General features: G+C 51.0%; 2 protein-coding genes across 4 annotated transcripts in view; one reads left to right on the top strand and one right to left on the bottom strand.

Moving 5' to 3' along the window:
• Itga5 (integrin subunit alpha 5) overlaps positions 1 to 16,490 on the top strand; it is a 21,664-nt gene extending 5,174 nt beyond the window's left edge. The window contains exons 2-30 of the mRNA XM_055618252.1: positions 1,801 to 1,931; positions 3,002 to 3,114; positions 3,254 to 3,374; positions 3,580 to 3,641; positions 3,731 to 3,776; positions 4,024 to 4,149; positions 4,346 to 4,390; positions 4,505 to 4,548; positions 6,073 to 6,129; positions 6,298 to 6,350; positions 6,633 to 6,841; positions 7,076 to 7,267; positions 7,454 to 7,499; positions 7,658 to 7,759; positions 7,925 to 7,980; positions 8,079 to 8,233; positions 8,529 to 8,666; positions 8,762 to 8,829; positions 9,085 to 9,235; positions 9,321 to 9,413; positions 9,498 to 9,577; positions 9,704 to 9,784; positions 9,889 to 9,994; positions 10,398 to 10,550; positions 11,789 to 11,872; positions 11,977 to 12,090; positions 13,900 to 14,001; positions 14,738 to 14,860; positions 15,454 to 16,490. Coding sequence (XP_055474227.1) covers positions 1,801 to 1,931; positions 3,002 to 3,114; positions 3,254 to 3,374; positions 3,580 to 3,641; positions 3,731 to 3,776; positions 4,024 to 4,149; positions 4,346 to 4,390; positions 4,505 to 4,548; positions 6,073 to 6,129; positions 6,298 to 6,350; positions 6,633 to 6,841; positions 7,076 to 7,267; positions 7,454 to 7,499; positions 7,658 to 7,759; positions 7,925 to 7,980; positions 8,079 to 8,233; positions 8,529 to 8,666; positions 8,762 to 8,829; positions 9,085 to 9,235; positions 9,321 to 9,413; positions 9,498 to 9,577; positions 9,704 to 9,784; positions 9,889 to 9,994; positions 10,398 to 10,550; positions 11,789 to 11,872; positions 11,977 to 12,090; positions 13,900 to 14,001; positions 14,738 to 14,860; positions 15,454 to 15,537 — 2,935 coding nt within the window. The 3' untranslated portion in view covers positions 15,538 to 16,490. The remainder of the gene's footprint in view (positions 1 to 1,800; positions 1,932 to 3,001; positions 3,115 to 3,253; positions 3,375 to 3,579; positions 3,642 to 3,730; positions 3,777 to 4,023; positions 4,150 to 4,345; positions 4,391 to 4,504; positions 4,549 to 6,072; positions 6,130 to 6,297; positions 6,351 to 6,632; positions 6,842 to 7,075; positions 7,268 to 7,453; positions 7,500 to 7,657; positions 7,760 to 7,924; positions 7,981 to 8,078; positions 8,234 to 8,528; positions 8,667 to 8,761; positions 8,830 to 9,084; positions 9,236 to 9,320; positions 9,414 to 9,497; positions 9,578 to 9,703; positions 9,785 to 9,888; positions 9,995 to 10,397; positions 10,551 to 11,788; positions 11,873 to 11,976; positions 12,091 to 13,899; positions 14,002 to 14,737; positions 14,861 to 15,453) is intronic.
• Positions 1 to 19,002, bottom strand: part of Nckap1l (NCK associated protein 1 like) — a 180,143-nt gene that overhangs the window by 143,636 nt on the left and 17,505 nt on the right. The window lies entirely within an intron of this gene.

The following is a 19,002-nucleotide window of genomic DNA, read 5'->3' as shown; positions in this document are numbered from 1 at the left end:
GAAAGAAAGAAAGAAAGAAAGAAAGAAAGAAAGAAAGAAAGAAAGAAGGAAGGAAGGAAGGAAGGAAGGAAGGAAGGAAGGAAGGAAGGAAGGAAAGAAAGAAAGAAGGGAGAAAGGAAGAAAGAAAAGAAAGAAGGGAGGAAGGAAGGAAGAAGGGTTGGAGAGGTAGCTCAGAAGGTAAGAACACTGACTGCTCTTCCAGAGGACCAGGGTTCAATTTCCAACACCCATATGGCAGCTCATGACTATAGCTCCAGTCCTAGGGGATCCAGTGCCTTCTTCTGGCCTCCTCTGGAACCAAGTACTCACATGACACACAGACATGCATGCAGGCAAAATATCCATGCATATTAAATGAATAAATGATTAAGAGAGAGAAAGGCAGCCACACAGACAGACAGGAGGGGACCCAGGAATCTAAATCAGGAGAGCAAGCAGTGCTGGGACAGATGGGCAGAGAATGAGGAGCAATGCCAGTGGCAGCAGAGGAGGCGAGCAGAGGCCAAGGCTGGCTGGCAGGGACACTGGCCCAGAGGTGGGGTGCCAAGGAAAGCTGCCCAGGCAGCCAGATGCAGTCCCTGCAGAAGACCCTGAGGAGGCTGTATGGAAGGCCTGGAGACAAGGAACCAGGACTAGTAGAAAAGAGCCTTGGAGTTTACTAGTGGAGGCAACAGAGGCAAGGGACCAGAGCTGCAGAGGAAGAATGCCAGGAGCCGTCCCTTGGTGGAGGACCCAATCTCAGACGTGTGTCCAGGAAGAGGATCCAAAAGAACTACATTTGAGTTAAATGTAGTTTAACTCAAAATGGGGCTTTAAATGGGGCTGCTTTGTGGAAAAGAGGTACGAGCATGGCAGAACCACAGCTAGGAAGGTGAGGTCTACTGTGGGCCACGGCGGTGGGGGAGGGCATGCCAGGCCCAGGAAATGACCATTTTCATAGTCCTCCAGCTCCTCTCTTCTGCCTGATTTCTTAGACTCACATTTTCCTCCCATGTGCCCCAAGACTAAGTGGCCAGTTGTCTGGGTTCCAGCCCAGGGAGAAAACTTGGCTTGGGAAGAGAGGGTATGTAATAGGTTAGGGTCCTGAGGCTCCACAGAAGCCTGGGCTTCTGGGGCTGAAATCAGTTTAGCACTCAGAGAGCATTTGCTCCCCTTAATATATATTCTTAGGTGGGCAATGGTGGCACATGCCTTTAATCCCAGCACTTGGGAGGCAGAGGTAGGTGAATCTCTGTGGCTTAGAGGCCAGCCTGGTCTACAAAATGAGTCCAGAATAGCCAAAGCTACACAGAGAAACACTGTCTCAAAACAAACAAACAAGCAAACCAACAAACCAAAAAAACACCCTACATATATTGTACATTGTACTGTTTCTTTTCCTGGTGTTGAGGGCCTTAGATGTGCCAAGTACATCCTCCTCCACCCCTGGGCTACAGCCTCAGTTGGGCTGGGCATCTAGCTTTGGCAGGTAGATGGAAGAGACCTAAAAGCTGGAGTCCAGACCCTGGCCCTCATTCCCTTTCCAAGAACAGACTCTGGTTTCTCCTCTCTAGTAGCAGGGAAGAAGGTAGGAGAATGTGGGAGGAGGGAGGAGCTAAGTTAGTGACAGCAGCACATGGGGAATGCCTGACTCCAGCCCCTGCCTCTGGCATTTGTGGCATCTTCTGAGATATAAATACAACCCAAGGGACATCTACTCCACCCCCAATCTTGGCCCAAAGGTCTGGGTGCATCCTGCCTTCAGAGACTGACCTGGAAATAGAACCCTCTCCTAACCCATTTTTCCTTTCCCCTGCACAGGGTCAGTGTGCTGGTTGGGGCACCCAAGGCTAACACTAGCCAACCAGGTGTGCTGCAAGGTGGTGCTGTCTACGTGTGTCCCTGGGGCACCAGCCCTACCCAGTGCACCACCATTCAATTTGACAGCAAAGGTAGGCTGGGAGAGCTCAGGGAGGGGCCTAGTGTTGCTGGCGGGGTGCTGCAGCTTGGGGGGCCTGGGGTTCCTGCTGCCAGGGTTACGGCCTCAGCACCAGGACCATGTGGCCCCCAGTAGTAGTCTTCTAGCTCCTAGCTCTGGGCTCCTCATGGCACTCTGTGTTCCCAGCCCAGCCCAAAAAGGGAGGGCATGATTCAGAAACATGTGGCTCTCATTTCCACTGAATCACCCACAGCTCTGGAAGGCCAGGGCAGACAAAGGCAGAGAAGGCTGGAGAGTCCTGTTCCTAAGCTAAGTGATAGTGCACACTGGGCACAGTGGGATTCGCCCCTGCCCCAGGGGTCTCAGCAGATGGACTAAGGAGGCTGAGGATATGCAGTTAGCACTCAGAGCCTTTACCCCATGCTAGGCGCTACTGTGAGTGCCTTGGCTCACTTAATCCTGCAGCAACTGTATGAAGTATTAGTATCTCCATCCTGTGAGGGAGGAAGCAGAGGTTAGGGCACCCAGCTAGTAAGAAAGCGATGAGCTTAGGCACTCTGTCCTCAGAGATGAAGAATGGGGTAAGGGAGCAAAAAGAGGTAAGCATGAGAATGTGGAGCCCAGCTGATTTCTGAAGGTGTGCTAGGGACTGAAGCCAAAGACTTACGCATCCTAAACATGCTGTTGCACTGAGGTACAGCCCCATTGCTGAGAGACAGGTGGAGAGGAAGAAGAGCAAGAAAAAGGTGTGCTCTGGAGGGCAGAGTTTAGACTTGGAAAGAGACAGGGAGAAAACTCTAGTAAGGAGGTGAAAGGAAGAGCTGTCGGAGACACAGGGCTAGCTACTGACAGAGGTTAGCCATGGGACTTGACCAGTCTTCCCCAGCACCACAATGCAAGTGTCCTGTTCCAGCTAGGAGGAAGTCAGAAGAGCCAAGGAGACAAAGTGGGAAGGTGTGTGTGTGTGTGTGTGTAGGGAAAGCACTCAGGTCTCAGTGTCTAGAAATGCTGAGCATCCTGGGCCGAAGCTCAGGGTTACCTTCCTGAGAACCAGTATGACAGCATGCTCTCAACCTCCCCAAGGCTCCCGGGTCCTGGAGTCTTCATTGTTCAGTGCCAAGGGAGAGGAGCCTGTGGAGTACAAGTCCTTGCAGTGGTTCGGGGCAACAGTTCGGGCCCATGGCTCCTCCATCTTGGTGAGGGACAAGTGGGCTCAGTGGTGGGTGCCTGACAATGGACCAGTGGTGGGGAGGGCTGGGCCTGGTCTGGAGTGGGGTGGAGATTGTCTTAATGAGCTAAATCTGAACACGCCCCTACCCCTCTGGGCCCTCCCAGGCATGTGCTCCACTGTATAGCTGGCGCACAGAAAAGGAACCACAGACCGACCCAGTAGGCACCTGCTACCTCTCCACAGAAAACTTCACCCGGATCTTGGAGTATGCACCTTGCCGTTCAGGTAGGGGCCAGAGCAGCATGAAACCACTGTGCCTTCTCCATAGGAAGAAGCATGGGGCTTTCTCTTCGTGGCCCCCAGGCATCAATATACAGTTCACAGCTGTTCAGGAGACTCTTGCTCTGGTCTCCTTTCTTGTTTCTGCCTCTCTTCCCTGTCAGCCCATCAGTGCACAGCTAGCTCATCTCCTTGTCTTCTTCCCTCACAGATTTCGGCAGTGCAGCAGGGCAGGGTTACTGCCAAGGGGGCTTCAGTGCTGAGTTCACCAAGGTAAGAGGTGATTGGGGAGGGAAGGCAGTGAGTGAGGATCCAGGGTCAGTACCAGGTGCACTCATCCCTCTCCCCAAATCTCCCCATAGACTGGCCGTGTGGTCCTGGGTGGACCTGGGAGCTACTTCTGGCAAGGTAAGCCCTTCCTCTGCCCTCCTCAGGACTTGGCACCACATCCTTTCCCCACCCCAGGCCTTGAACACACCAATCCTTTCCTCCTGCACCCCCTCAACTTCCCAGTTCCACACCTACCTCCAGACTCCCATTCTATTCTGTTGCCCTCCATAGAGTTCCTTTCCTTGAACCAAACTTCTAAAATCCTTCTCAGGCCCCCGGAAGCCTCTGTGACCTCCCCCAGCTCATCACCCTGCTTCCCTTCCAGGCCAGATCCTATCTGCCACTCAAGAGCAGATTTCAGAGTCCTATTACCCAGAGTACCTCATCAACCCGGTACAAGGCCAGCTGCAGACTCGCCAGGCTAGCTCCGTCTATGATGACAGCTACTTGGGTAGGCAAGCAGGTGGGGAAGCAATGGGAGAGGAAATCAGAGGGCTATCCTCAATTGACAGTCCCCAACACACACATGCTTCTTCTGCTCAGTGTCACCAGCTCTGCTGTGTACAGGCTGACCATGAAGGGATTAAGGGCCAGAGAATAGTGGTCCCAAAGGAGGCAATATTAACACCATCCACTCTGTCCCCCAGGGTACTCTGTGGCTGTGGGTGAATTCAGTGGTGATGACACAGAAGGTAAGTGAGGCTCCAGGCTTGGTCAAAACAAGGCCTGGAGAGAACGCGCAAAGCACAACATTCTGAGTCTGCCCTATCTTCGCTCCACCCCATCAGTTTCTCTTCTCTTTGCAGACTTTGTTGCTGGTGTGCCCAAGGGGAACCTCACCTATGGCTACGTAAGACACTGCCCCCATCCTCTGCCTCTCACCCTGGCTAAGTGCAGGGCCTTGCATGGCTGTTTGTGGGGACCTCAAAGAAATAGATCAGACAGGCCAGACTTCAGAAGTCTGGTTCAAGGAAAGGAAGTGTGTGAAGTCAGACTTGGGTTCTAATTCTGGCACTGACTCTGGAAAACTTAACCTGGTCTTTCATTGCTACGTTGTCCCCTGCTTGACAGCTCTAAGCTGCTTCTTCCATGTACAATGGGGTAATAATAGTTCTGACCTCACGAGGCCCTTGTGAGGGGAATGAAAGCACTTGTGAATTATTAGGCAGTGTACAACTGCCAGCTATTATTAGACCATGACAAGTGCCTGGACAGATGACTGCCCCACGGTTGCTCAATTAACAACATTTATTAAGGTGAGAGATGAGACATATTCTCACTCTTGTAAGGTGCTTCTAATCCAGTGTGTGTGATAAAACACACAGTTTTAATCTTGATGAAGCCACTGATCCTCTCAATGTCCCAGGTACTGTCCACTCATGGTGGTATTCCCTTCCCCACCACAGGCCTGTGGGATGAAGAATAGTCTTGACAGTTTGCACATAAGAAAACTGTGGTCCTAAGAGACCAATTACGTTGATTAGGGGCAGCTGGATAAATATTTAATATCTACCATATTCCAAATGCCACACTTTCTGAATTGGAAGTTCCTGAAAAGCGATTGAGGTAATAACAGCACATTTTAGGAAAGCAGTAACCTTTCCAAAGAGGGTGTGTCAGAGAAGATTCTGTGAGGGCTCTGCACAGATGTGGCAAGAGAAAATCCCAGGCACAGGTATGAAGAACACAAAGGCTATGGAGCTGGACTAGTGTGGAACCTCATAAGGTAAAAGAGTTTGAGAACAAGCATAGGCATGGGGCCAGAGAAGAGGCAGAGACTGACAGGCTGCGGGGGTGCCTGGGTGTACAGGGGGGAAGAACAGGCCTCCGTCTGCTCTCTGGCATCCGCATCAGCGGGGGAAACCCAAGGCACAGAGACTGGATATCCAGAGCCCTATGAAGGCTCATACCTGGTCTCAGCAGAACAGTGGGGCAGAGAGCAGGATGAAGAGACTTGGAGGTCTGCTGGGTCAGCGGCTCAGAGGAGACAGAAAAAGATGTGACTTGCAGACCCTGGTGGACGGGGCGATAAGAGCTCTGACCTCTTAGATTTGAAGCCGCAGCGCAGCAGTAGCAGCTATTGCTTGCCAAGCTCTTCTTTAGTCTCCAAGAAGCAAAAACCAAAGATGATGCTCTGGGTCCCACTGACCTTATATTCTTGTCACTAGACTCTAGCGAGTAGGGTGAAAATCCATAAAGGATATGGAGGAAAAAGGCAAAACAGCAAGTGGGTAGAGAAAACTGTAGGTGGTGAGAGGGTGAATTGGGAAAGAGTCAGAGGAGTGCTCAGGTACCCCTGAGGGATGCCTGTCCCGTGTGTCCCAGACCTTCCATGGGGCATCCAGGACCTATAGGCCTCTTTCTTCATCTTCAGGTCACCATCCTCAATGGCTCGGACATCCACTCCCTCTACAATGTCTCAGGAGAACAGGTGAGGAGACCCGCACTTACAACCCTTGTCAACTAAGCTGTGGCCCTGGACCAATCGTGTCAAATGACCCACTTCCTCTGGAGCCTCTGAATGTCCACTCACAGCCACTTTTGATCCTATTTACTTACCAACTTTGTTTTGACCCAGTACTGTCCTTTGTCCCCACAGATGGCCTCTTACTTTGGCTATGCTGTGGCTGCCACTGATACCAATGGAGATGGGTGAGTGATGGGAAAGGGTGCATCTTCTAGACCTGGGTAGGAAGAGAGGGGGTGGGAGAGTGCCAGCAGAGTGCTCCTCAGGACATTTCTTCTGGACTCTAATTCATGTCTGCCTTCTCCTTGGTCAGGGCAAGGAGAGGGCTGAATGCTACATCAGAGCTCTCAGGTCTAACTCACAGAAGGGAGCCTCGGGATGCCAGAATGCCTGGATTTCCTCCACTGGGACAGTAAATTGTGTCAAGACAAGGAAATCAAGATGCTGGTGTCTTCCTTTTTCTGCAGGCTAGATGACCTGCTGGTAGGGGCACCCCTGCTCATGGAGCGGACAGCTGATGGGAGGCCACAGGAGGTGGGCAGGGTTTACGTCTACCTGCAGCACCCGGCAGGCATAGAGCCCACACCCGTCCTCGCCCTCACTGGCCAAGATGAATTTGGCCGATTTGGCAGCTCCTTGACACCCCTGGGAGACCTGGACCAAGATGGTTACAATGGTAAGCATCATGGCCCAGGGGGCTGAGACTGAGTTGGGGGGAGGCACTGGTTGGTCAGGAACTTAGGAAGAGAGTTTCTGTCAGGCCCTTTTGACTTTCCAAGGGATTTGGGGTTTAAGAAGATTATAACAGGGATTGACAGGCAGGTGGGGGAAATAGGACCCTGAGGTTTCTTGGTGGGGATGGCAATCCCTGGCCTTCTAACTGATGACTAATGTGTGCTGTGTCTTGCAGATGTTGCCATTGGGGCTCCTTTTGGTGGGGAGACCCAGCAGGGAGTTGTATTTATTTTCCCCGGAGGCCCAGGAGGACTGAGCACCAAGCCTTCCCAGGTTTTGCAGCCTCTGTGGGCAGCTGGCCGTTCCCCAGACTTCTTCGGCTCTGCCCTTCGAGGAGGCCGAGATCTGGATGGCAATGGGTACCCTGGTAAGTTGTGGCCCTTGCCCTTTTATCTTAGAATTCAAGCTTCAGGGTGCAATTCTAGGCAATTGCCACCAGATGGTGCAGTACCCTGGCTCAGACCTCTTGGAACCAAAAAACTAGAAAGCATAGCGCCGAGGTGAGCCTGATTTGTGGCTTGCTTTAAAGGGTGGTTCTTGGCTTTTTTTGCAGATCTAATCGTTGGATCCTTTGGTGTGGACAAGGCTCTAGTGTACAGGTATGAACTCAGGGAGACTGGGGCAGCCTGGGGAGCTCGAGTGTCCCTTTAGAACTAAGATTTGGGACCTTTAGTACACAGGGAACTGGTGTCCTAGGGCAGGTGCCCAGCCCTCACAGGAGCCTTAGTTCTATTTACCTCACGTCCACTCTCTGCAGGGGTCGGCCCATCATATCTGCCAGCGCATCTCTCGCCATCTTCCCTTCCATGTTCAACCCAGAGGAGCGCAGCTGCAGCCTGGAAGGAAACCCTGTGTCCTGGTGAGCTGAGCCAAGAGCCTGCAGAGATCTGTACCTGCCAGTGGGCAGGGGGCCCATGTCTGTCTTAGGAAGGGACAAACAGCAGATCTTACTCTGGGTCTTTCTGAGGCAGGTAGGAGGCCACTTCCAGTTACACTCAGTACTTTCTCCTTGGTCTTTCTCCAGCATCAATCTTAGCTTCTGCCTCAATGCCTCCGGAAAACATGTCCCCAACTCTATAGGTAAGGGAGACTGCTCAAGTGTGGCAGCCATAGGGTGGGGTGGAAGGACCGAGTTGAACAAGTATGAAAAGCAGATTCACACTGTTTTCTGGCCGCAGGCTTTGAGGTAGAACTCCAACTGGACTGGCAGAAGCAGAAGGGAGGGATCCGGCGAGCATTGTTCCTGGCTTCCAAGCAGGCCACTCTTACCCAGACCCTGCTTATCCAGAATGGGGCTCAGGAGGACTGCAAGGAGATGAAGATCTACCTCAGGGTATGGTCTGAGGGTGAAGGTGGCCTGGCCTGGGAGAATGGGCACATAAAACAAAGGACTTCAGGGAGGGGGCACTGCTGATGGGCTGGCTGGCTGCCTGGCTGGCTGGGCGGTTCTCCCTAAAGAGCCTGGAGTTTGGGGAAGGCTAAAGAAACCTTTCTTTCAGAAGAGCCAGATACCAAATGCCTAGGCCTACAGAACAATGAGGTCAGATTTGGGGAGAAGAAAGACTAAGAAGCAGGGCCACTGAGGCCCCAGAATCCCTGAACCTGAACCTTCTCTCCCCTGGCCCTAGAATGAATCAGAATTCAGAGACAAACTCTCCCCAATTCACATTGCCCTCAACTTCTCCTTGGATCCCAAAGCCCCGTTGGATAGCCATGGCCTCCGGCCAGTCCTGCACTATCAAAGCAAGAGCCGGATAGAGGACAGGGTAAGGAAAGAACTTGGGAAGACAGGCCTGCTACCTAAGACAGAGCCATGGGAAAGGGGTGATAGGACCCCTCTCAAGGCTACCCCACTCCCTAGGCCCAGATCTTGCTCGACTGCGGTGAGGACAACATCTGTGTGCCTGACCTGCAGCTGGATGTGTATGGGTGAGTGGCAGTGCCACATGACCAAGAACCAGGGACACTCGCTGTCTGTCCTCATGGGGTCTGTGAGCATCTCTGCGTGTCAGCTTTGCCTACAGGAGCGCTCATTTCTCTAGCTCTAGACAGACTAAGCGTAGTGCTCTACAGCAGCTCACTTAGGCCTGCCAGAGCTGGCGGTGCCGCTGCATTATAAACATGCCCCAATGCCCCAGTTTGTGGGTTCACTCTTCGCTGTCCTTACCCTATGTGCCCCTCCAGGGAGAAGAAGCATGTGTACCTAGGAGACAAGAACTCCTTGAACCTGACGTTCCATGCCCAAAACATGGGTGAGGGAGGAGCCTATGAGGCTGAGCTCTGGGTCACAGCCCCTCTGGAGGCCGAGTACTCTGGACTTGTCAGACACCCAGGGGTAAGAAGGACTCTCAAGTGGGGGCTGCAGCGGTAACCCCTCTAGAGGGCTGCCAAAGCCTGACCGACCTGTGCCCGCCCCCCAGAACTTCTCCAGCCTGAGCTGTGACTACTTTGCTGTGAACCAGAGCCGCCAGCTGGTGTGTGACCTGGGCAACCCCATGAAGGCAGGCACCAGTGTAAGTCAGGGGTGGAAGAGGAAGGACTGGGAGAGAGCACAGCTAGACACTCCATCTAACAGTGCCTTTCTCTTGGTTACACAGCTCTGGGGTGGCCTGCGGTTCACTGTTCCTCATCTTCAAGACACAAAGAAAACCATCCAGTTTGACTTCCAGATCCTCAGGTAGAGAGTGACGGGACCTGCACTAGGACTAAGCTGAGGGTGGAAGAAGGGAAAGTGGGGCGGGTGGCAGAGCCTGGTGCCTGGGAATTCTTGTTAATCTGCTTCACTCTTACCTCCGTCCCACAGCAAGAACCTGAACAACTCACAAAGCAACATGGTCTCCTTCCCGCTCTCAGTGGAGGCTCAAGCCCAGGTTTCCCTTAACGGGTCGGTGCCCAGGCAGAATGGGGCCTTTAGAGGGAAGGGTGCTGGACTTCCAGGAATGGATACATGGGTCTCTTTTGTCCGTTCTAAACCATCCTCCTCCTCAGGGTCTCCAAGCCTGAAGCCGTGCTTTTCCCAGTCAGCGACTGGAACCCTCAAGACCAGCCTCAGAAGGAAGGAGACGTGGGCCCGGCTGTCCACCATGTCTATGAGGTGAGGAGGGTTGGGAGACAAGCTAGGGTTAAGCCAAATGAGGGGAAAGAAGGGAGGAGCCAGTATAGATGACAGCACCTAGGACCTGAGTGAGGTGGAGAGATGAGAGGGGATGGCCAGGTGAGTACTGAGGGCCTATGAGCAATGTACAGAGGAAGGACACACCAATCTGTTGCCTTACAAAGGAAGGCTGTTTTAGGAGGGTTACTATGAGTTCCAGGTGAGCCTGGGTTTCAGAGTGAGACCTTGTTTCAAAAGTAATGGCTGAAGTGGATTTTATTGCTGCCCTTGGGTGTTCTTTCCATTCTCAGACAGGAACCTGATGCAGCATGTGTGGGTGGTAGCCCCAGAGGCATGTCAAACCAGCCTTCCCTTCCTCAGAGATTGTGCTCTTCCCCTTCAGCTCATCAACCAGGGCCCCAGCTCCATCAGCCAGGGTGTGCTGGAGCTCAACTGTCCCCAGGCTCTGGAAGGCCAACAGCTCCTCTATGTGACCAGGGTGACAGGACTCAGCAACTGCACCTCCAACTATACCCCCAATTCACAGGGGCTGGAGGTGAGGACCTGGGCATGGTGTGGAAGACTGGGGATGTGAGGCTGGGAAAGGTTGCCTGGAGGCTATTGGAAGTAGTGGAGAGACTCAGGCACCTCAAAGATCTGGAAGGAGAAAAAAGACTATATATCCACATTTGTGCCCTTTGGCCTGAAGTAGTTTCCCTGTCTTCTGGTGTGCTCCCAGATCTACGCCACCTGTCCTCTGGCCTTCTCTGAGAATGTGTCTGTAAATAGCACTTAGTGAAGTAAGTGTTAAGGTGGACATTGTCAGGCTTAGGAAAAAACCCCACACCAAATAACTCACAAGGTCTACACATCCTGGAGCTTGCATCTCATGAAGGCGAGTAGACAATAAGAAGTAAAAAGAAGCTGCATGTGGTGACACACCTTCAATCCCAGCACTCAGGAGCCGCAGGCAAGCAGATCTCTGAGTTCAAACCTAGCCTGGTCTACAGTGCAAGTTCCAGGACAGCCAGGACTACAGAGTAAAACCCTGTCTCCAAAAAAAAAAAGGCACAAAAGTGATGAAGCCTGCCTGATATGGTAGCACACACCTATAGTCCTAGCACTTGGGAAGTGAGGCAAGAAGGTCAAAAGTTCAAGATTATTCTCGGCTACATATGTGAGACTCAGTGAAAATGGGTACAAAGTGAGGGAAAGCACCAAGCTGTCCAGGCATGATGGCCACACCGTAGTCACCAGCACTCAGAAGAGGCTGTAACGGGATAACCACAAACTTAAGGCCCATCGGGTCTACAGAGTAAATTCTAGAATAGCCAAGGCCTCATAGTGAAAATTCTTGAAGGAAAGAAAGAAAACAGACAAGCAGGCCTATGGGACATGCTGTGGGATACAAAGCTGACTTATGGGAAACCTCTTGAAGAGGTTTAGCCAAGTAGAACAGTTGCCTAGCACACCCAAGGCTCTTGGTTCAATCCCAGCACTGCTAAATAAACAAATTAAGTAATGATTCAACTAAAACCTGAGAGACAAAGCTGAGGTCTGCCTGTTAGACAAGAAACAAACATTCCCAGTAGAGGGAATAGTGAGTACAAAGGCCACAAGGCAGGAAGAGCTTTGTGGTTTCTTCACGTGTCTCCTGCGCAGTGCAGAACAAGGTGGAGTACCTCGCCCTTGGCAGTAGGTGGGTTGACTGAAGCAGGCCCTGCCCTGGAGGTCAGGTTCAGGCTGACTTAGGTAACGAAGCAGGAGGGGCAGGTGAGGATGTCTCTCTTCCAGTTGGATCTCGAGAATTCTCCACACCACCTGCAGAAACGAGAGGCTCCAGGCAGGAGATCTACCGCCTCAGGGCCACAGGTTCTGGTAAGTCATTTCAGGGAAAGAAGTTTGTCCCAAGAACTGGACACCTGTTTGAGTTCTCAGGGTCACCAGAGCAGAATTCTGGGCTCAAACACCTTTCTTGCCAGAAATGCCCGGAAGCCAAGTGTTTCAGGCTGCGCTGTGAGTTTGGGCCGCTGCACCGACAGGAGAGCCGGAGTCTGCAGCTGCATTTCCGAGTCTGGGCCAAGACCTTTCTGCAGGTAAGGGAACTTTATGCAACCTGGGCCCCAACCCTTGGGCCTAACAGGGCTGACCCTGTTCTTTTCCTGATAGCCTCCCTTCCACCTCTGGTTTGGACACACACACATACACACACACACACACACACACACACACACACACACACACTAGTTCCTCGACTTCACCCTGGGTTAGGCCAGTTAGGTGTCTTTGAGACCACCTCTCGGCCACAGTAAGAGCAACTATGTCCCTTTCTGGCCCTGATAGAAAAACAGTAGAGCCTGGTGGCACTTATTCACCTTTAATTAGAGCACTTGGGAAGCATACTGGTGAATTTCTGTGAGTTTGAGGCCAACCTGGTCTACACAAGTGAGTTCCAAGCCACCTGGGACTAGGTAGTGAGACCCTGTCTCAAAATAAATAAATAAATGTTATTTTACACATACAACAAGAGAAACAGTGGAGGGAGTGGGGAAAGTAGGTCAGTGGTAGAGTGCATAACAGAATAGCCAATCCATGGGCTCACACACCAGAGTGGGTGGGGCTGGGTGACCACTCTGTGGGTAACTACTTACATGCATGAGGACTTCAAAGTCTCAGCACCTGCATGAATGAAGGTCTTGCTGGTGTGGCTATCCCAGCACATAGGAAGAAAAACAGGGAATCCCTGGGGCAAGCTAGCAAAATAGTTGAGACAAAATAGTGAGCTCTGGGATGTAGATTCTGAGAGAGAGCCGCTCTCAATGTGCAAGATCCCTGGTGTCAGCTTCTGACCCACCTGCACGTGTCCACACATACACACACACACACACACACACACACACACACACACACACACGAAAGAAAGAGGAGAAAAGTAAACAGAAAAGAAGGCCTCTGAGAGGCTCAGGGTGAAGGTGCCCCCCGTCACAGCCTAGCAACCCGAGTTTGATCTCTAAGACTCACATGACAGAGAGAGAACTGATTCCCTTGAGCTGTCCTCTGACCCACACACAAATAGACAAGCCCTGGCGTGTGCATGCCAAAACACACACACACACAAAGAATGAATGAATCAATGTTTAAAAATAAGAAAAAAAGGAATGAGGACTGAGGTATGGCTTAGTGGGTAAGCGAGCTAGTTTGTCAGCCTGACCACTTGAGTTCAGTTCCTAGAGCCCATGAAGAAGCTGAGCTCAGTGGCCAGCTAGTCTAGAGTATGCAGCGCGGTGGAAGAACCAAGAGAGAGCCAGCCTCAGCAAGGTGAAAGGCAAACCTGTCAGAGTTGTCCTCTGGCCTCCACATGTGTGTCATGTGCACTGGCATGTGCACACACACACATTTAAGCATACAAAAAAGTATAATTTATTTTTGTTATTGTTGTTTTGTTTTTGAGACAGGGTTTCTCTGAAACTTGCTCTGTAGACCAGGCTGGCCTTGAACTCAGAGATCTCCTGCCTCTGTGTCCTGAGTGCTGCTCCACCATTATCTGGCTAATCAAGAAAAAAAAAAAAATTAAGAGAATAGGGGACAAGATGAATCCTTAGTGAACAGACAGACAGAAACAGGAAGGGAAAAGAAGCCATTATTTATTAAGCACACATTATGGACCAACCATAATCCTGGATGTTAAGCCATATTAATCATTACAAAATATATATTAAACATGTAATTATCTGATTATGCATTATTTAGTTATAATTACTCGATTTTGCATTTAGTATTTCTCATAAGAAACATCAAGAGAATCAGAGTGAGTCCGTAGTAGGGAAGATCATGTCCTGAGACAGGCTGTGGGGAGTCTCTCAGATCCCAAGAGGGGTGCCCTGACCACCTTTCCCCACCCACAGCGGGAGCACCAGCCATTTAGCCTTCAGTGTGAGGCTGTATATGAAGCCCTGAAGATGCCCTACCAAATCCTGCCTCGGCAGCTGCCCCAAAAGAAACTTCTGGTAAGTTCTGGGTCAAAGAAAGCAGGCTCAAGAATGTCAGAAGCAGAGTGAGGACACAGACAGAGGCTAGTCTTGCTCTGTGCAAATATTTCCTGACTTTGTAGGTCCAGAGATAAAGTGAGCAGCCAGATTAACATGCTGTCTCTGCTCTGGAGGTCACAGCCTAGAGGGCAGTGACATCAGGGTGACACATGCCACACAGTCTATGGGAACATGTCATAGGATACCTGAACCCAGTCTTGCAGTCAGGAAAGACTTCCTGAAGACGCGGTGTACAAGCTGAGGCTGAAAGAACTACCAGACTAACTGTTCCAGAAAGGAGGTTCTGGGTGGAGAAAACAGCAGATGGGAAAGCACAAGAAGCAAGAGACACTATGCACTTCACATTCTTACATCTTTAAGTTCAGAATTCTTTTTTTTTTTTTAAGAATAATTTCTTTATTTATATTTTATGTACATTGGTGTTTTGCCTGCATGTATGTCTGCGTGAGGGTGTCAGATCCCTTAGAACAGAAGTTATAGACATTTGCTAGCTGCCATGTGGGTGCTGGGAGTCAAACATGGGTCTTCTGCAAGAAAAGCTGGTGTTCTTAACCACTGAGCCATCTCTCCAGCCTTAAGTTCAGAATTCTGTTAGCTAAAAGTGAGAGTTGGGTCTAGATCCAACAGCCAGTGGTAGCCAGGGATAGGGCAGGAAGAATTTGTGTGTTCTCAGTGTCCTTTGGCTTGCCCACAGGTGGCCACGGCTGTGCAGTGGACCAAGGCAGAAGGCAGCAATGGTGTCCCCCTGTGGATCATCATCCTAGCCATCCTTTTTGGCCTCCTGCTCCTAGGTCTGCTCATCTACGTCCTCTACAAGGTCAGATACACCCTGTCCTGGCTTGACTGCCCTCCTATCAGACTCTGCCTTTTACCCAGGCAGATTTCTTTTTCCTCAGATCTCTTTTCCAGCACAGGCCCCCATCCCTGTCCTGGATGCTCACACCCCATCCTTTCTTTTCCTATTGGACTCCTCCCTTTAATCTCCAGCCCCTAATTTAAAAAGAGGCCTCCTGTCTCAGGGTAAATTTGCTCATATTGCAAAAAACACAGATGGCAAATATATGATAGCATTTGTGCTATCATTTCTTCGAAAACTCTGTGGCAGCCAACAATGAATGATCATATCCTACAGGTGGCAGCCACTGCTAGGCAATCAAATGTGGTGCTTGAGGTGAATGTGTTTACCCTTCCTGGCTTAACTAGGAGCATTTTTAAAACTCTGATAAACGATAGCCCCATAATACACCCCGATTTTAGACCATCCACATCTATTGGACCCCTTGGGAAAGTATCTGAATGTGCATTCAGAAACCGCTTTGGCAGGATGGGGAAGATAGAGGCAGAAGCGGCCTCATTCCCCTGGACTGCTGGGAAGAATATGACCTCTCATTGGGCCTCCTTTCTCATCAGCTTGGTTTCTTCAAACGCTCCCTCCCCTACGGCACTGCCATGGAAAAAGCTCAGCTCAAGCCTCCAGCCACTTCAGATGCCTGAGTCCTCCTGACCTCAGACTCCTGATCCTGAAGAGCCTGTCACCTACATGGAGGGACTAGGCACTTCCTGAAGGTGCTGAGGGCTGGGGAGAAGACCTTCTCCCCAACCCAGAGACATACTTGAAGGGCCAGAGCTGGGGGGCAAGAAGCTTATGGATCCTTCCCCCCATGCACTGTGAAGGACCCTTGTTTACACATGCCCTCTCATGGATGGGGGCCTCAGGTCTAGGGACAGAAGCCCCAGCCTTCCTTCAGCCTTTGCATTTTGGAGACTTTTCTGAAAGCAACTTGGAGCCATAATTAGGGGATCCAGTCATGGTTCTCTGGGCCGGACATGCCACCAGGACTTCCTTTCTGGCTCCAGCCTGCAAAGACTCATCTTTGGCCTTGCCAGAGATCCAAAGGAAGCCCGCAGCTAAGAGCCTGAGACTTGGGGAGTGAGGCCTGGAAGCCCCAACAGCCCCCATCCTGGAGGGCCAATAAAGAACACTAAGCGTGGATGGTGCTGCAGGACCAGCTCAGGACTAATCCCAAAGGTTGATGCTGGCCCAGTCCAGGATGAGGATGGAGCTAAATGTAGTCTGGGGGCTGGGGTTCATCTGGAGCCCAGTCTCAGATTCTAAGAACCTATGCTAGCAGACCCAGGATGGCATTTGGGTTTGCAAGACCGGGGCCTAGGGCCCCATTCATTCCTGACTAAGGACAAGTCAGGAATTGCCCGGGACCCTAACCAGGCCACAGTGGCAACAGATCTGGAACCTCAGCCTGGCCAAACAGGCTCACTCGTTCCCCAGAGAACGGGAACCCCAGGCCTGCAGGACCTGGGTTCTGCCCACCAGCTGCACTGACGCTGCCCCTCCCTCCCTCTCCATCCCTCCCCTCTCCTCCAGAACCACCCCCCAACTTATTTAAACTCTGTTGCAAGTGCAATAAACCTCACCCACTGTCCCAACTGATCAAAGTTGTAATCTGTCCGTTTGCCCTACTCTCCAGACCTATCGTAGACCCAGGAAGCAGGGCAAGAAGGAAATGTCCGTCTCCTTTGGACTTGTTCCCACTAGGAGCCAGGAGTGTTACTCCCTCAGCCCCAGACACTTCCAGGTGGTTAAAAGACAAAGGGAGAGAGCTAGGTGTGATTGCACGTGCCTAGAATCCCAGAATTCTGGAGATGGAGGCAGGAGGGTCAGTTCACAGTCATCCTTACCTACACATTGCTTAGGAAGTTCAAAGCCTGCCTGGGCTACATGAGAGAGAGAAGAGGAGAAATGAGGCCGCTGATGGCACACACCTTTAATCCCAGCCCTTGGGAGGCAGAGGCAGGTGGATCTCTGTGAGTTCTAGGCCAGCCTGATCTACAGATCAAGTTCCAGGACAGCGAAGGTTACACAGAGAAACCTTGTCTTGAAAAAACAAGCCCCCACCAAGGGGCTTACCTACCTTCCACCAAGGAGAAAAGGATTCTCTTTGGAGTTGGTAATTATGAAAGAATGCAGAGAGGTTTATAAAAGGTTTATAAAAGAGATTGTACAGAACATCTGGATTCCTTTAAAGGGGGAAAATAAAGAGACAGGAAAGCCCATTCGTGTTTTTGTTTGTTCTGCCCACTTTGTGCACATGTGTGGGAGGACCACACTGTGAATATAGAGGTCAGAGGACACCTTGCAGAACTTGGTTTTCTTCCACCAAGTGAGTTTAGAAATGGAACTCATGCCTGGCACTGGTGGCGCACACCTTTAATCCCAGCACTAGGAAGGCACAGGCAGGCACATCTCCGAGTTCAAGGCCAGCCTGATCTACAGAGTGAGTACCAGGACAGCCAGGGCTACACAGAGATAGAGACACACACAAACAAACGAACAAAAAACAAAAAAAAAAATTTTAGGTCTTTGGACTTGGTGACAAGTGCCTTTAATCACCAGGCTGCTTTGGGGTTTTGTATTGTAATTTTTATCATGTGCCAGTGCAAGGGCAGGGCGAGGAGTGTTAAATGGTTCATACACATGATCTCATCTAATTTTTCTTCCTATGCACGTGTGTGTGTGTGTGTGTGTGTGCTTGTATTCAGGTGTGTGAGTTCACCACACACATGTGAAGGTCAGAAGACAATCTTGAATTTAAATGTCATCCTCACCATCCACCTTGCTTGGGATAGTGTCTGTTGTTTACAACAGCGAGCTAGCCTGTAAGCTTCTGGCAACCCTCCCGAATCTCCGGGGTGCAATGAGATTTCAGACGTATATACTGTTGTGTCAGGCTTTTCTGTAGGTTCTTGGGATCTGAACCCAGGCTGTCAGGCCTGCTCGACAAGCACTCGCCCCACATCTTAACGCAGCAATCCTGTGATGGTACCGTCACCTCCATCTAAACCAGGAAACACTGAGGCCCAGAGCTTATGTAATTTGCCCAAGGTCACACTGAAGAACAAGTCACACTCCTCAATGTGTGCCTGACTGTGAAAGCCCTTATTCTTAACCAACATGCCAGGGAGCTCTGGTCTTGGAGAGAAATCATGCATCATGAGGGACCCCAGGGTCCTCTTCTCAAAGGCTGTCCTGATGTGCTAAAGGCCAAATAGGGCAAAGATGGTTAAGTCACGCTACACCAGGATTTTACCACCAGAGGGCAGCATAGCCACAAATTTCTGGGAATTTGTTTCAAGGAGGACTGAGCCCCAACTCTCCCCATCAGCTATTATTATTAACTCAGACTCTTTAGACTCTTTAGGCTCTACCTCTCCTCTCCACCTCAGTTTCTCCCCCTTCCCTGCCCTCTCGGAGTGCCCCCACCGTCCTTCTCTGTCTTCTGTCCTCTCCCACTGCCATCCCTGTCCCTGTTTTTCTCTCCCCCGCCCCGACTCCTGTACAATAAATCCTTCCTTCACAAAAAAAAAAAAAAGACTTCAAGTATTCCTCCACCTGAACTATAACACCAGTTTGAAGTCTTAGACTCCTATACTTAAGCAGAGTCTTCCCAGAACTCACAAAGGAAGAGGGACTGGGGCAGCAGAGACACAATGAGGCAGAGTAGCACCCAATTTGCAAGGACAGCAGAAATTCTCAAGGAGATCCTTTTGGAGAAGGTTGACAATAACTCCAGGGACTGGATCTGAAAAGTCTCCCTCTGTAATGACAAGGAGATGGAGAAGGGAAGAGGGCTGCGACTGAGGGCCGCTGGCATGTGCATGTCAGTGCTTCTGCAGAGAGTGTCACGACCTCCCTCTAATTAAGGAATTCCTTGATCTCAGGCACTCCATGGGTGGGATCTAGTAACAGAATCATCCCTGATTGTACTTCTTTGATTCTTCCAAGTCTGCTTCCCCTGAGCTGAGCTGCCTCTACTCAACCTCCGACCCTGCAAATAGAATGTGTCTTCCACTCCGAGGCCTGAGCAATCCAGAGGAGCATGGAGTCTCTGGAAATCAGCTGCCTGAACCCTCTCCTTGCCTGTGTTGGTGGAGATGGAGAAG

Source organism: Psammomys obesus, unplaced genomic scaffold, assembly GCF_907164565.1.
Source record: "Psammomys obesus unplaced genomic scaffold, mPsaObe1.curated_primary_1811, whole genome shotgun sequence".
NCBI classification, from domain to species: domain Eukaryota; kingdom Metazoa; phylum Chordata; class Mammalia; order Rodentia; family Muridae; genus Psammomys; species Psammomys obesus.
The sequence above is the reverse complement of the archived record's forward strand: the minus strand, read 5'-3'. Positions and strand labels throughout refer to the sequence as shown.